At 33.8% G+C, this 14655-nt stretch overlaps 1 protein-coding gene across 1 annotated transcript; it reads left to right on the top strand.

Moving 5' to 3' along the window:
• The first annotated feature begins 13583 nt into the window (after positions 1–13583).
• Positions 13584–14290, top strand: LOC110893868 (RING-H2 finger protein ATL70). Its single transcript, XM_022141016.2, has one exon. It carries the CDS (start codon positions 13661–13663, stop codon positions 14180–14182), a length of 522 nt encoding a protein of 173 aa, XP_021996708.1. The 5' UTR covers positions 13584–13660; the 3' UTR covers positions 14183–14290.
• Positions 14291–14655: the final 365 nt, after the last annotated feature.

The following is a 14655-nucleotide window of genomic DNA, read 5'->3' on the forward strand; positions in this document are numbered from 1 at the left end:
AAAGATTTTTTTAAGTGTAACTCAAAATACCTACCAGTTGTATCTTATTCTTTTTGTCCCAGCATCAATGACCGCAACAAAAACACTTTTTCTTTTACAAAATGAACATTATAACTAATATTAGTTCACTTTTAGGTGTTCAAGTCTCGTGAAGAGTTGATGGAATGGGTTAGAAACACCGGACGTAGTCTTGGTTACGCTATTGTGACTAAAAGATCGAAAGCTAAAAATGGCTACGTGTCTAAAGTTGTACTTATGTGTGATCGTGGTGGTGTGTATAAATCAGATAAAGATTCAAGTAGAGAGACCGGCACTAGAAAGATAAATTGCCCATTTGAAATGGTAGCGAAATTTTCAAAAAAGAATGGTTCTTGGACGTTAAAAGTAAAACCTGGTGAGCATAATCATCCACCCGGAGAATATATGGAGGGACACGCATACATAACGTGTTAGGTGATGGAAATTGTGGGTTTCGGGCGACAGCTTCTGCTCTCGGGTACGGTGAAGATGAATGGTTATTTATCCGGAGATCACTGATGGAAGAGCTACTCGAGTTTAGAAATAAGTACACTAAGGCTTTCTTAGGCTCATTCAAAGATGTGTTCACGTCCTTGGCTTGGTCAGGATCGGGGTTTGCACCTGAAAAACACTGGATGATTATGCCAGAGGCAGGATTCTTGATTGCGAACAATTTTAATGTGATCGTTCATTTTTTATCTCAAGAAAAAAGAAACAGTTCTACTTGTTTTTCGCTTTGGAGAGGCCCTCACGAGTTCCCAGAAAAAAAAATTACAATTGCACACGTGAATGGTAACCATTTTATAATGGTAGAATTGCAAGGAGAGTATCCAATTGCCAGCACAAACAACCTATGGAAATTAATGAGAGAAAATGATGCAGCTGGCTGGGAGAATATATTTGAATCACGTCAAAATATGTATAAGTCTTGGATAGCACAACCTGCTACATTTGGGGGAAGTATAGATTAAACCTCGGTATGTAAATTATTAAATGATAATAATTTTGTAAAAAAGTACTTATTTTTATATAGCTTTTGTTACAGCTATAAATATAATTTGATAAATTATAACAATAAAAACTAATAATAAATACTATATCATAAAAACAATAATAATAATAATAATAATAATAATAATAATAATAATAACTAGTTAATAAACAAATACAAACAAATAAATAATAATAACTAGTTAATAAACAAATACAAACAAATAAATGAATAAAAAAAGACAACAAAAAGACAAAACAGGCTAAAAACAAAAACTAAATGATTGATGAATGTGATGTTTTTAATAGGGGGGGTGTAATCAGGAATTAGGAGGGTGGGAATAGAATGAGCCATATTGTTTATTTTTGCCTTTTTGGTATTGATCATGTATAATGATTGAAACTTGAATTTTCATAGGGACACGTTTTTTTACTTGTCCTAGACCTAAATTTTTTCTGAGGATTCTTGCTCAGATCATTTACATTCCTTTTATCTTTTTTATCTTATAATTTTACAGAAAAAAACTAAATTTTATCTTCCCTTTCAATTAAATAATATTTTTTATACTTTTATAATTACATTTTCTCTCTCCTTTATTCACAACCATTTTCAAAATATATTAAAAAATTATAAAGGATGAACAGTATCTCATCAAATTTACAGATAAACAGTAACATCTTTTATCTCCTTTACTGACAACCACTTCCAACCACCTATAATCACTTTTCATAATATAAAAAGCTCTCTCACAAAATTTGGGGGACGGAATGTGAATGCTTTAAGAGCCTTCTTTGTTAAAACTAGAGTTTCTCCATCAATACACATGCATACATGATGCATCAACATCAAGTAGTAGATGTTTGGTCAATGACCCAAAATTTTCAAAATGTTGGTTAATTTGTAACATTTATGTGATTTTATAATATTTTTACATGTGTCAATTGTCTTCAATAGTTCGCAAATACAATGTGGATGTATAATGGTGATTTCAATGCGATAAATTTATTTACTGTTTATACTTTATACTCATGTTAAAACAGTTATGATGGTAAGCCAATATTAAGAATGTAAGCAAGCTAATTAGTCTTATTAAGAAAAGGTTCCAGGCTTTAGACCCTAAAAAAGGTTGTGTTCGAGCATGAAATATAACAAATTTAGAAATTTTACACGAAGAACATTTATACCATATACATTATAAGCAAGAAAGATGTTTGTGAAAAGAATATAATATTTGAGCCCGAGGAACAACAATATGAATCATCGCTACCAAAAATCACAGCAAAACAAGGGTTTTAAATCAATAAAAAAAAATCGTAAGAGAAATCAATAAACCTTGGAGCTTATGAAATCAAATGTATACCTATCTATAATAATTACACATATAAAGAATACATAGTTATATGGAAAACAAGAAATGAGTTGGACTTCTCAAATAAAAAGGCATGTACCTCTAAAACTACGCAAGAAATCAAAGCGTTCGAATATCTTTGGATTAGAAATAGGTCCCTGTTTAGGTCTATTTCTTGGAATCATTGGCACAACTTTTTGTTGTAGTTGTTGTGTTTGTTTTGCTAGTTGCTTGCTAGTTTTTTATGAAAGTTTCCGTTAAAAAATATGAATTTTCTACCATTTTAGTCATAATTATAATTTATTTTGTCAACCACTTTCATAATCCATACTAACAAAAAGTCTTAGCTTCCACTACAACCCCGGGTCCCGGGCTCTACTACGTACTCTGCCTACATTGTTTAAACAATTGCAAAGAAAAACCTAATTCCTAGATATAAGTAAATTTACTTTCTAAATCCACCAATTTTCAATGGAAACTCATGACATTCTAACTAACATTGTAGAATTGTTCCAATTTATATTTAAATAATGCTTACAAAAAATTGTAGAAATGTTCAAATTTATATTTAAATAATAAAATAATGCTTACTAAAATAGGGTAGAGATATGGTAAAAAGTGTTTAAAATGTGAGAAGGGTAAGGAGTGTTTTAAACCATTGGATATTTGATATAATGGTTGAGATCAATAGGTTATAAAAATGTAAATTGTGTTTTAATTAGAAGGGTCTTATGTAAAATTGAAGGGCAATAGTGTCTTTTCAAATGTTTCAAATTTGGTAACCGTATGCTACACAACCAAAACCCCCATTATTCTCCTAAAAATCAGCGACTTTCCCCAATAAAAAATGGTAACCGTATCCTACACTATATGAAGATATAACACTATGAACCCTTGATAAAACACTATATGAAGATATAACACTATGAACCAGAAAAATCAAGATGTCTGTACAAAATATAACACTATTGATTAGGGATAAAACACTATGAACCAGAAAATCAAGATGTCTGTACAGAATATAACACTATTGATTGGAGATAAAACACTATAAACCAGAAAATTAAGATGTCTGTACAGAATATAACACTGTTGATTGGGAATAAAACACTATGAACCAGAAAATTAAGATGTCTGTATAGAATATAACACTATTGATTGGGATAAAACACTATGAAAGGAAATTAAGATTCTGTACAGAATATAACACTATTGATTGGGGATAAAACACTATACATTTGTAAAATGCTATAAAACACCAAAATCGAAGAAGGGCGCAGAAAGTAAACAACTGTATTGTATCTGGGGAAGGTATCTGGCGATTTCATGCATTTATAATTGATGAAGAATGATGCGTAGATGATAATCTTATTGGATCTTGCAAAAAAATTCAAAATTCGAATCCAGTTTTTTGTTTTGTTTTTTTTTTTTTTTTTTTTGCCAGTTATCTTGGAAATCAATTAAATGATAAGAATGTCAAATTACTAATATACCCTTTTGAATTAATTAGGATAAAGGACACTTGTCATTCCCAAATTATTTCTCACACTTCTCACAAAAGTTCCACTTTGTACAGGATCAATTAAATGATAAGAATGTCAAATTACTAATATACCTTTTGAATTAATTAAGATAAAGGACACTTATCATTCCCAAATTATTTCTCATACTTCTCACAAAAGTTCCACTTTGTACAGGATCCTCTATCTACTATAATATACCATGTTTGTATAACGTGAGTTAATAATAATATTTTAACCTAAATCTAACTGTTTTTATATTTTTTAAAGAATAGGTTATGAATCATGATTAATGTGTTAAACTACATAACTCATTTTAGTACTAGTTTTAACTATTAAACTTATAAATAATAGTACTAGTTTTAACTATTAAACTTATAAATAATAATGCTTACTATAATAATATAGCATGTTTGTATAACGTGAGTTGATAATAATATTTTAACCTAAATCTAACTGTTTTTATATTTTTTTAAAGAATAGGTCACGAATCATGATTAATCTGTTAACTACATAACTCATTTTAGTACTACTTTTAACTATTAAACTTATTTTTATTTGGCTTAGCTTAAGATTAAAAACTACAAATCCAGTTGAATACTTTAAAAAAGAAAAAGAACTTATGTAGATGAATTTTAGAGTAAAATATCCGGATAGTCCCTATGGTTTGTCAAAATTTCATATTGAGTCCTCAACTTTATAAAATTACACTCATGCTCCTTGTGGTTTGCTCGATTGTTACTCGGATAGTCCCTGAAGTAAATGGGGGTTAGTTTTCTTAGTTAAGTCTATGTGAAATTACTAAACTACCCTTACTTATTAGAAACAATAACTAGAACAAAATTTTAATTAATAAATTGTTTATTGTTTGTGGACCCACCCATTAATTAAACCCTCACCTACTTCTTCACGCTCAGGGATAGTAGAGTATGTGTGATCCCAATCCAGGGGTACCATATGTGTTTCCTAAACCAGGGAAGTAAGTGTGTTGCCTCAAACCAGGGACGCATGCCTTTAGAAAAGAGTTGTGAACTCACCTTAGTTTGCTCAGGTAGAATATTAAATGATTTGTAGTAGCAATGGTCAACCACGTCCGAGAGGTAGATATCGCGAGAGAGAGAGGGGGGGCGAGATCCTTCGCATGTGGGTCTTCTTCGTCGATCAGAGGAAAGTTGGCAGGAGAAGGGTTTGAGTGATCGTAACTAGGGTTTTAGGCGATGTGTTGCATGTATTTATAATTTGTTACGTGATATTGGGCCGAAGGTACAGTGGGTCACCTAAGGTGGAATGAGCCGTGAAGGTGTGTCCTTCGGGTCCTATGGTGTTAGGAAGGTCAAGAGGGTTCGCGAAGGTGTGAACTTCGGGTGTAAATGTGGCACGAAGGTGACAAGGGTCACGAGGGTCAGGTTTGAACTTTTAAAGGTTATAACTTCAGTTCATTGACACTTTTAGTCCCTCAAGTTTCATAAACTATCTTGGGTAGAAAGTTATCCTAGATAACTTTGCGTTATGACGAGATAATCCTCTCGTGTGTCCAAACTTTACCGTTTGTGTGAAAGTTAACACGTTAACTTTAAATGTTCGTACGAAACCATATCGTATATTATAAGTTGTATGTTTAAAATAATTACACGTATGAATATTCACAAATCATAAAGAGTATAAAAAGTACGTAAAAGTGTTCGGTAAAAGTTTCATCAATCATCACCACTCAAAATCAGCCAAATATTCTTTATTTTCCCCTCAAAATCCCATAAAAACCCACCAATACCCAATCCCACAAAAACCCTCCAAAATCTATACCTAAGTTAAAGAATTTAAATACCTCATTATAAGCTAGCCCCCATATCATACATTCTTTATCACAGACACACATTCTTCATAGAGAGAGAGTAAAGGGAATCCGACCACCTCTTCGACCAGTCTCCGGTGACCCTTCACAGCACCGACAATGTCTGGTAGTCCTTGATGGTTGGGGATGGTGGTAGCGCCGGCCTCGAGAGGAGACAGTGGTTGTAGTTTCGGTTTGAGGATTACCTCCACCAACACTCTACACTTGAGATTTCAGTTTAGAGGCAACGTTTTCTTCCCTTGATTTGCAGGTTTGTGTTGGATTGAAGAAATAGTGCAGGTGGTGAGATGCGTTTAGGTGGTCCACCATTAATTGTTGCAGGTGTTAATGGAGTGAAGAAGTAGATGAGGGTTTAATTAATGGGTGGGTCCACAAACAATCAACGATTTATAAATTAGAATTTTGTTCTAGTTATTGTTTTCTAATAAGTAAGGGTAGTTTAGTAATTTTGCATAGATTTAACTGAGAAAACTAACATCCATACACTTCAGGGACTATCCGAGTACCAATCGAGCAAACCACAGGGAGCATAAGTGTGATTTTATAAAGTTGGGGACTAAAGGTGAAATTTTGACAAACAACATGGACTATCCGGGCATTTTACTCTGAATTTTATTTTGTCATGACAAGTTAGTCTAGTGGCTAGTCACATGGTTTCTCTTCTTAAGGTCTCAATTTCAACTTCCACTAGCATCACTTTAAATGACATTGGTGGTGGGAATGAAGTTTAGAATTAAGTCTCTCTGAAGGTCGCCAGTTCGAAGCTGATTTGAACTGGGTTTTGCCGTAGTGGGCCTTCGGGCGGGTGAGTTTTACCCGGAACTGGTGGCTTGGTGGTTCAGTTTTGCATCCAACTATGTCCGTTATGGGGGGATACATTTGCTCGATTAAGGAATACAGGCTGTTTATCTGGTGATTTAGTTGGGTGTAAAAAAAAAGAGATGAATTTTATTTTAGAGTTAATTACTGTTTTCGTCCCCGTGGTTTGTCAAAAATCACTATTTTAGTCCATTAGTTTAAAAATTGCGATTTCAGTCCCTTTAGTTTCACTTTCGTAACCATTTCAATCCACTTCGTAACCATTTCAGTCCCTGTACTAACAGAATAAATGGATTGAAATGGTTACGAAAGTGAAACCACAGGGATTGAAATGGTTACGAAAGTTAAACCACAGGGATTGAAATGATTACGAAAGTTAAACCACATGGGCTGAAAACGCAAACTTTAAACTAATAGACTAAAATAGTGATTTTTTACAAACCATAGTGACGAAAACAGTAATTAACTCTTTATTTTAATAGTATCCAAAGTTTTTTTCCTTCTAATTTACACTTTTTATTATTGGGTGTTACAAAAAAGAGATGAATTTTATTTTAATATTATCCAAAGTTTTTTTTCCTTCTAATTTACACTATTTATTATTTAATCAGTCAATAGTCAAATCAACATGATTTATGAATTAAGAATTTGTTGGACGCATCATTCACCATTAAATTTCTTCAAACTCCTACAATAAACAACCCAACTTCACATTTCCCCTAGTGTACACTACACGAAACAACACGATCCTATGACCGGTCCAACGGTCACCGGAGAACCAATCGACACCGGCGACGACACCGGAGGAAACACCGGCGGCTACGTTCTCGGAATATACTTCACCTTTCTTTTCATCATATTTCTCTTCTGCTATATTTCCTACATCTGCAACCGCCACATGCACTCCTTTTCACCAATACCGTCCACCACCGCCGGCGTCGCCGCCGCCGCCGGCATCCACTTTGGCGGCGGCATCGACTATCATTTTATAAGGCTTCCGGCTGAAGGTCTCCGGGATGATGTGCTGGAAACTTTTCCGACGTTTGTTTACTCTGAAACGGACCGGGGTACGAGTTATTATGGCTCCAGTTGCTCTATATGTTTGGCAGATTATGTTGCGACGGATATGGTCCGGTTGTTGCCGGAATGTGGGCATTTGTTTCATGTAGAGTGTATAGATAAATGGTTGAAGGTTCATCGTACTTGTCCTGTGTGTCGGAACTCGCTTGAATTTATGAGTTCCGTCAAACATGTGTTTGTAAGTTAGATGTCAAGATTGCTTGATGAGTGTATCTACTCATTTTTTGTTTATATTAGTCATGTAATGTATCTTATCTACTCCTTATTTGTTTGCAAACATCAAATCAGGTAATTTCTGTTGTCTTTTTGACTATATATGTTGTATCCTTCGCCACCGCAAGAGCTAGAGCTAGAGCTAGAGCTAGAGGGGTAGGGATGAGCTTGGTATCGGTACTAAAAACACCAGTGTCGAAACTCGCCAAATATGAACCGAAGGTACCGGTATCGAAAACGCAAAAAAAGGTTACCAATTCGGTAACGAAATCGGTATGGGAAATTCGGTACCGTAGTGGTACCGGTACCATATGTACATCCCTATAATTTGTTGGAATTTTTATATGTAAAAATTGAGATTTTTATAAAAAAGAAATAAGATTTCAATTAGATCTATGGTTGTAGTTGGTTGAGAAGAGAGATTTTTGATCACCTCCAATAATAAAGTTTTGGTTTCTTCACTACACCGCCCTTACCCTATATGGCATTGTCCATACAAGCGCACCATTGGAGTGGAGTGAAAGAAATGTAATGGTGGGACAATGCCCTTGACAATGGAGATTGTCATGGTATGAAGTGTGACAAGTTGAAGAAGGGAGAATAATTATAACTCAAATGAGAAAGAATGTTTTTTTTTTTTTTTTTTTTTTTTTAAACCGTGAAGCAAGGATAGGATTAACCAAAACTCATATGTTAGTGTTGTGTACCTTGGTTTTAATTTTAAAAAGAGAAATTAACAGGAACATTAAAGAATTTCGAGTTCTTGTTTTACAAGGTGGAAAGAGCAAGGAAAAAATTGAGTAAGTTGTAGTTTTTTTTCATAGGTTTGCTCTAAATATTAGTTTTTGCCCATCTATAATATTTTTTGTTTTTGACATTCAAATTTTAACACTTTAGTTCTGTCAAACCATTGATAATTAAAAATATTATGTTTTTTTTTTAATTATCAATGGTATTTTTGTCCCATTGACAATAAACATAGAAAAATTTTAACTAAGTTAGTGAATTTAATTATAAGTATTAAAACTTGAAATATTAAACATAAAACCTGATGTTTGAAACAAAACTCAAAGACCAAAACTGCAGTTTGCTCAAATAAGATATTACTTAATTCTCTTTAGGTAACTAATATTAATTATTAGAAATTATGTCATTTTCAATTTATAAAGTTTTTCATAATGATTTTACATATACATGTATAACAGATTAAATTACACTAAATTCATTTTAAGCAAGGTTCATCTTAGACCAGTGGGTGTGGGCGTGGCCAAGGGGCGTTGTTGGCCCTTTAACGCCGGATACACCACCCCAGGTTGGCGTTTTGGTGGATGTTGCCCGCTTGGCGTGGGGCGCTAGCCTGGGGTGACGTGTTTGGCAATAGTTGGCTGGGTGTTGATGACCGTTTAGCTAATCGTGTTGATAGATAAACCCCAACGCCTGCCTGGCCACGCACCTTCCACACCCCACTTTTTTGGGTATGAAGTGATTAAACTCACACCTCCCACGTATCAAGCAATACTCTCCAACCTAAGCTCCTCCACATCCCATAACCTTAAAGAGAGTAACACCTTAATTGTAATAACTTTTGCAATTAAGCCCAAACCCCCACCCTACGTAATTATTAAAGAGATGGAGTGGTCATGGTAAAACTCAAAATCTTATTATTGTTTAAATTTAAATTTTACTTTGTATGTTTTATATAATATTTGCGTTTAATCATTTTCGTTTTTAGTTTATTTGATTTTCTTAGTGTAGATACGTATTCGAGGACGGACCTTCCTCTTGAGGGACGGACCGGATCATGATGGGACGCATATCTCAAAACCTCCGTCCCCAGACGCCTGCGGACGGACCATCAACAGGTGCATCCATCCGAATAACGTCATCACGGTTGACTAGTATAAATACCCTATCAAAATACAAGCCAAGTACGATTTCCTGAACCTTCGTCCTACTTTCTCTCTCTACTTTTCTCTCTATTAAATACTTATCCTCACGCCGGAGGGTGGTCGCAGAGGGGCCCTCCCATCTCTGCGGCAAGCCTAACGGTTTGTTCTTTTGCAGGTTCAGGTCCTCGATCATCTCTAAGACCCAAACTCTGATTTCAGGCTTCGGCCTTAAGTTTTTGCTCATTTACATTTTCAAAAAACTAAATTCGCGGGGTAAATTTTGTTAAAAGCGGAGTGTAAATTTCGTCAAAAAGCTAAATACGAGTGCAAGTACCATGTTGGTACCCTAACGAACCGATTCCGACTGGATATTGGTACAAATATTTTTTTTATTGTTTTCGATCAATGTACACGTGTAGATGTCCTTTTAAGTATATTAAAACCTTATTTATTTATTTTTGTGTTGATATTTTGAGTGCCGATACTGTAGTTAGCAAAACCAACTCCGATCGAAATCTCGTCATGTAACATGTGGGAATTCCATTAGTTTTTTTTATATATTTTCTTTTACAGAAAGGATATATTTATTTCAAAGTTTGAATCCTTGGCCTTTTTAATTCAAAAGACAAAATCAATTAGTGCCAAAATTCCACCGAGAATGCAACTATTTTTTTTTTAAGTGAACTTCACTGGAAATAGCGCCAAACCCTCTCTGAAAAAACATTGTCCCGATAAATATTAGAGAACTATAAATGCATAAATAATAGTTTTTCAATTTTTTGGTTTCCCCCTTTTAATACCCTTTTTGAACTTCAAAGTTTCAAAATTCAAACTATACGTGGCATGAACTGTAAATGCATAAATATCAGAATCGAGCATTATCACAACAAATGCACACAAATCTAGGTTTTTTTTTTTTCACGTTGTTTGGTTGTGTTTAAAAACATCTTTCGAAACCGATACCTTTTAGAAAAATTATTAAAATGTTAACAACGAATATTACTCAGTATCATAACATGTACAAATATGTTTCAGTTACGTGTATATACTACCGATAACATGATCTTATTAAATTTGATGGATGGGTTAGGGCCGTTAGGCACAAGCTAATATTGCCGACTTGCCGGTTGCTATTAAGTATTAGGAAGTTTCTGTTACTCGTTGGGAATCAAAGAGAACTCTTAACAAAATCATTCCTCTATATCAGTATTATCTTCTGTATACACAAAATACCAATACATTCAAAGCCTAAGGATACAACAGTATATCTTAGGAGAGATTGAAATATGTTTTAAAGGATGCATGTTGAATACGAAGTCTCAAGCACCATCTAACCGACTTAGTTTTTTTTTTTTTTAAGGTATGAATTATTCGCGAATGTCGGGAGGTCTAGCATACGTTGTCTTAACCGTGTCCGCGCTAGAGAGCCCCTCGCACAATAGATTCCCAATTTAAACCCCTCAATAAGAAACCCCTATCACACAGACTCGAACTTGAGAACTGGAAAGGAAAACTCACCGGGCCCATCATAGATGGAACTTAAATACCCGTGGTCACCACTAGAGCACCAGTGATGGTTTCTAACCGACATAGTTAGTTCATTTGTATACAATATTATTATTAATATACATATATTTGCAAGATTTGGTGAATATTAACTTCACCTTTTTAATTTCTTTGTTTAAGTTTAATTAAATTTCATTTCTTTTACTATAACTATTACCTTTAACTCATTGGTTTTGTTATTTTCTTATAATTTTCATTTGTTTTTTAATAAAAACTAAACACACGATTGCGTTCAAGTTTTTTTCTCGATATTGCGATATAAATTTTATTAAGAATGAAGTTGTATAAAAGATAAAAGTATTGTGACAAATCTAGTCGGTACCGATCAAACAAAGCAGTACCATCATTAGTATCCGTTTTTATGTTTTCGATTAATGTAAAACATTACTTTAATTTTTAGGTTATACCATACAACTTTTTTGTGTGATAAAACCATTCTAAATAAACATTCTTTTTAATTGTCGAAACTGAATCTTTTTTTTTCAACATCTCGGTCGTTACACGTAAGTTTCACCCACTAGTTGTACTATATTTTTCTTATGAATTAACCTAGTACTTTTATTACTTTATTTTACTAGAAAAGTCCTATATTTCCTACATTTTTTAGTTGTATCAATTCAATTAGGTCATGAACTGATGTGATGAGTCATGAAACTTGATTTACCTCTTATGTATTGGGTCTAAAGCGGTTTCAAATACGCATGTAAAGTTGTTAGGATTCGACCTTTTAAAATGTTGACCCTAGGGGTTAACGTTGAAAATCTAAGTCACAAAGCTATCGAGGGGATTGAAAGTCTTATAGGTGAAACTATGAAAACGAGTTTGCTAAATGCAAAACTTTAACTTTTGCATTTATAATGGGGATGAACCATCACTTTTGATTTTGTAACAAAAATTAAAAGCCGCACTCATTATTGAATGACTTTGCTTGATAACTACTCCACATAAAATGATAAAAGTAGTACTGATTTCATAGATTTCATTGATTAGGGTATTGAACCGCCTATTGAAGCAAACCGAAATGATTATTCATGCCAATGCAAGATTAAACTAATAATTTGCAAACAAAAATATCGCCAATTTGGTGAATTTTTTTTTTTTTTTTTGTCTTCCAGTGGATCAAAAACCTGTATTCGGGTATGGGTTGATCCATGTACTGATGTACTTGAATCCGAGCTTGGTTAAAGTTGCATCACATGGGCTGCTGTTTGTTGTAACTAGCTATGGGCCTCTAGCTAATAGATTGGGCTCATGTCTCAACTCTCAAATGCGATCCATCATCGGACCTTTGTTTTAACAAGTTTCAAGTTGTTAACGTATTGTGACGAGCTTAAATTGATAAATTCCGATTATTATGCACAGCGTGTTTAAAAATAGTGTATATTGAATAAAAGATAAATAACCAATATGTCATGTCAGTTGTACGTTTTATTTATCAGGAAGAAGAAATAATGAACCATAACCTCCTAATTTTATTTATATTTTAAAAAGTAAAAAAAATCACAAGATGTACTTTTCAGTAAACATTTCTAATCGTGTCTTATACAGACATTTATTGATAGCCCTATTAAATATATAAATAATATACATAATGTACACTACTTGCATACTTATAGTAAAACAAAAAAAATAACCCAAACACCCTCTAACTCTTTTTAGTAACAATTTATTTAAAGTATTTATTTGTTTGCATTCTCCTCATACATTTCTAACGCTCCTCATATTTAGTTGATACTTTTGGTGGTCTCGCTCCTAACGCTGTACAACTTTTGAATCGGGTTCAAAAAGTCGTTAATAGTAATTCTTCGTCGCTAAAGGTTTCAAACTTTGTATTTAGTAGAATTGGTTTTTCTATTCAAAAGGGGGTGGTGGCGCAACTTGTTGCCCGACTACCTGCCATTGCTTTGTAATTGCACTTTTTCGTGTGGAATGATATTGAAATTTTATCTCTAAAAAAAAAATTAATATGAAAAAAAAAATTGAAAAAGTAAAACTAATAATAAATTTTTCAATTTACATGTATTTTTTTTTCAAATAATAAGAGTCGTATTAACTATTAAGGAAGCAGGGCAATATTATTAACCTACTTGCCATTATAGTATTAAGGAACCAGGACAATATTAACCTACTTGCCATTATAGTATAACAAATACCTCGATGAACAAAAAATTAAGAAATACTTATCTAAAACAATGTATACACCTCCCTTGGTTATATGTATAAAATACATATATGTAAGTTCTAAAAAATAAATAAATTCTTAAAGCTTCATTCAACTCAATGTTAAAAGACCTTTTCTTCAATTCCCAATTGCTCACACATATAAACAACCAAACGTGACAACTTTCCCCTAACCCTCCCAATATGAACACCACAATAAACGCCGGAGAACCACCCTACACCACCACGGACCCCGGAAACACCGAAGTAACGATCCCCTACGGCCTCGGGTTCTTCCTAGTAGTCATCTTCCTTGTCGTCACCCTATGCTACGGGTCTTACATCTATAAAAGTAGCACACGCTTTCGCCCACCACCACGAGCTAATACAACTATCGCTTTTGGTACCACAACCAATCACCACCATGCACACGATGACCACCACCTCATAACATTCTCTCAAGGACTTGCGGACGATGTTCTCGTGACTTTTCCAACGTTTGTTTATTCTGAGGCCTTGATGCCTCGTATTCATAAAGGAGACGCGTCAACTGATGACACGAACAACTCTGGTTGCTCGATCTGCTTGGCCGACTATAACCCGGCCGATGTACTTAGGTTGTTGCCCGAATGTGGGCACTTGTTTCATGTGAGTTGTGTAGATACGTGGTTGAAGGTGCATCCTACTTGTCCGGTGTGTCGGAACTCGCCAATTCCTATGGTCTAGAAAAATCTGTTAGCAGTCGCCAATTCCTATGGTCTAGAAAAATCTGTTAAGTGAACATTTGATTTATTATACATATAATAATACAAGTAGCCAGCAATATATTTCTTTTATGTAGCCAAAATATTCCATTTAGTGGGCAACTTGTGCCAAACGTAAGTTTTTGTTTTTTCTTAACTTTTTAGGGTTTTATTTGTTTATATATTTTATTGTAGTTTGGTATAAGATACAATATAACTGCTAGGTGTCTGACATCATGATCTCAAAGTATATTTAAGAAAAAGATAACAATTTAATTGTTGTATTCATATCTATTTGTGCAGGCTAGTTAACGTATAAAATGGCTTAACATACATTGCGTACGTGATTGTATTTTCAACGTGCGATTTGTTTCTTCTACATGCGATTTTAATTACTATTTTTTTACACCATGCAAATTTTGTTTTTTAAATAACATGCGAAAATTGATTTTTGTG

This window comes from Helianthus annuus, chromosome 14, assembly GCF_002127325.2.
Source record: "Helianthus annuus cultivar XRQ/B chromosome 14, HanXRQr2.0-SUNRISE, whole genome shotgun sequence".
NCBI lineage: Eukaryota > Viridiplantae > Streptophyta > Magnoliopsida > Asterales > Asteraceae > Helianthus > Helianthus annuus.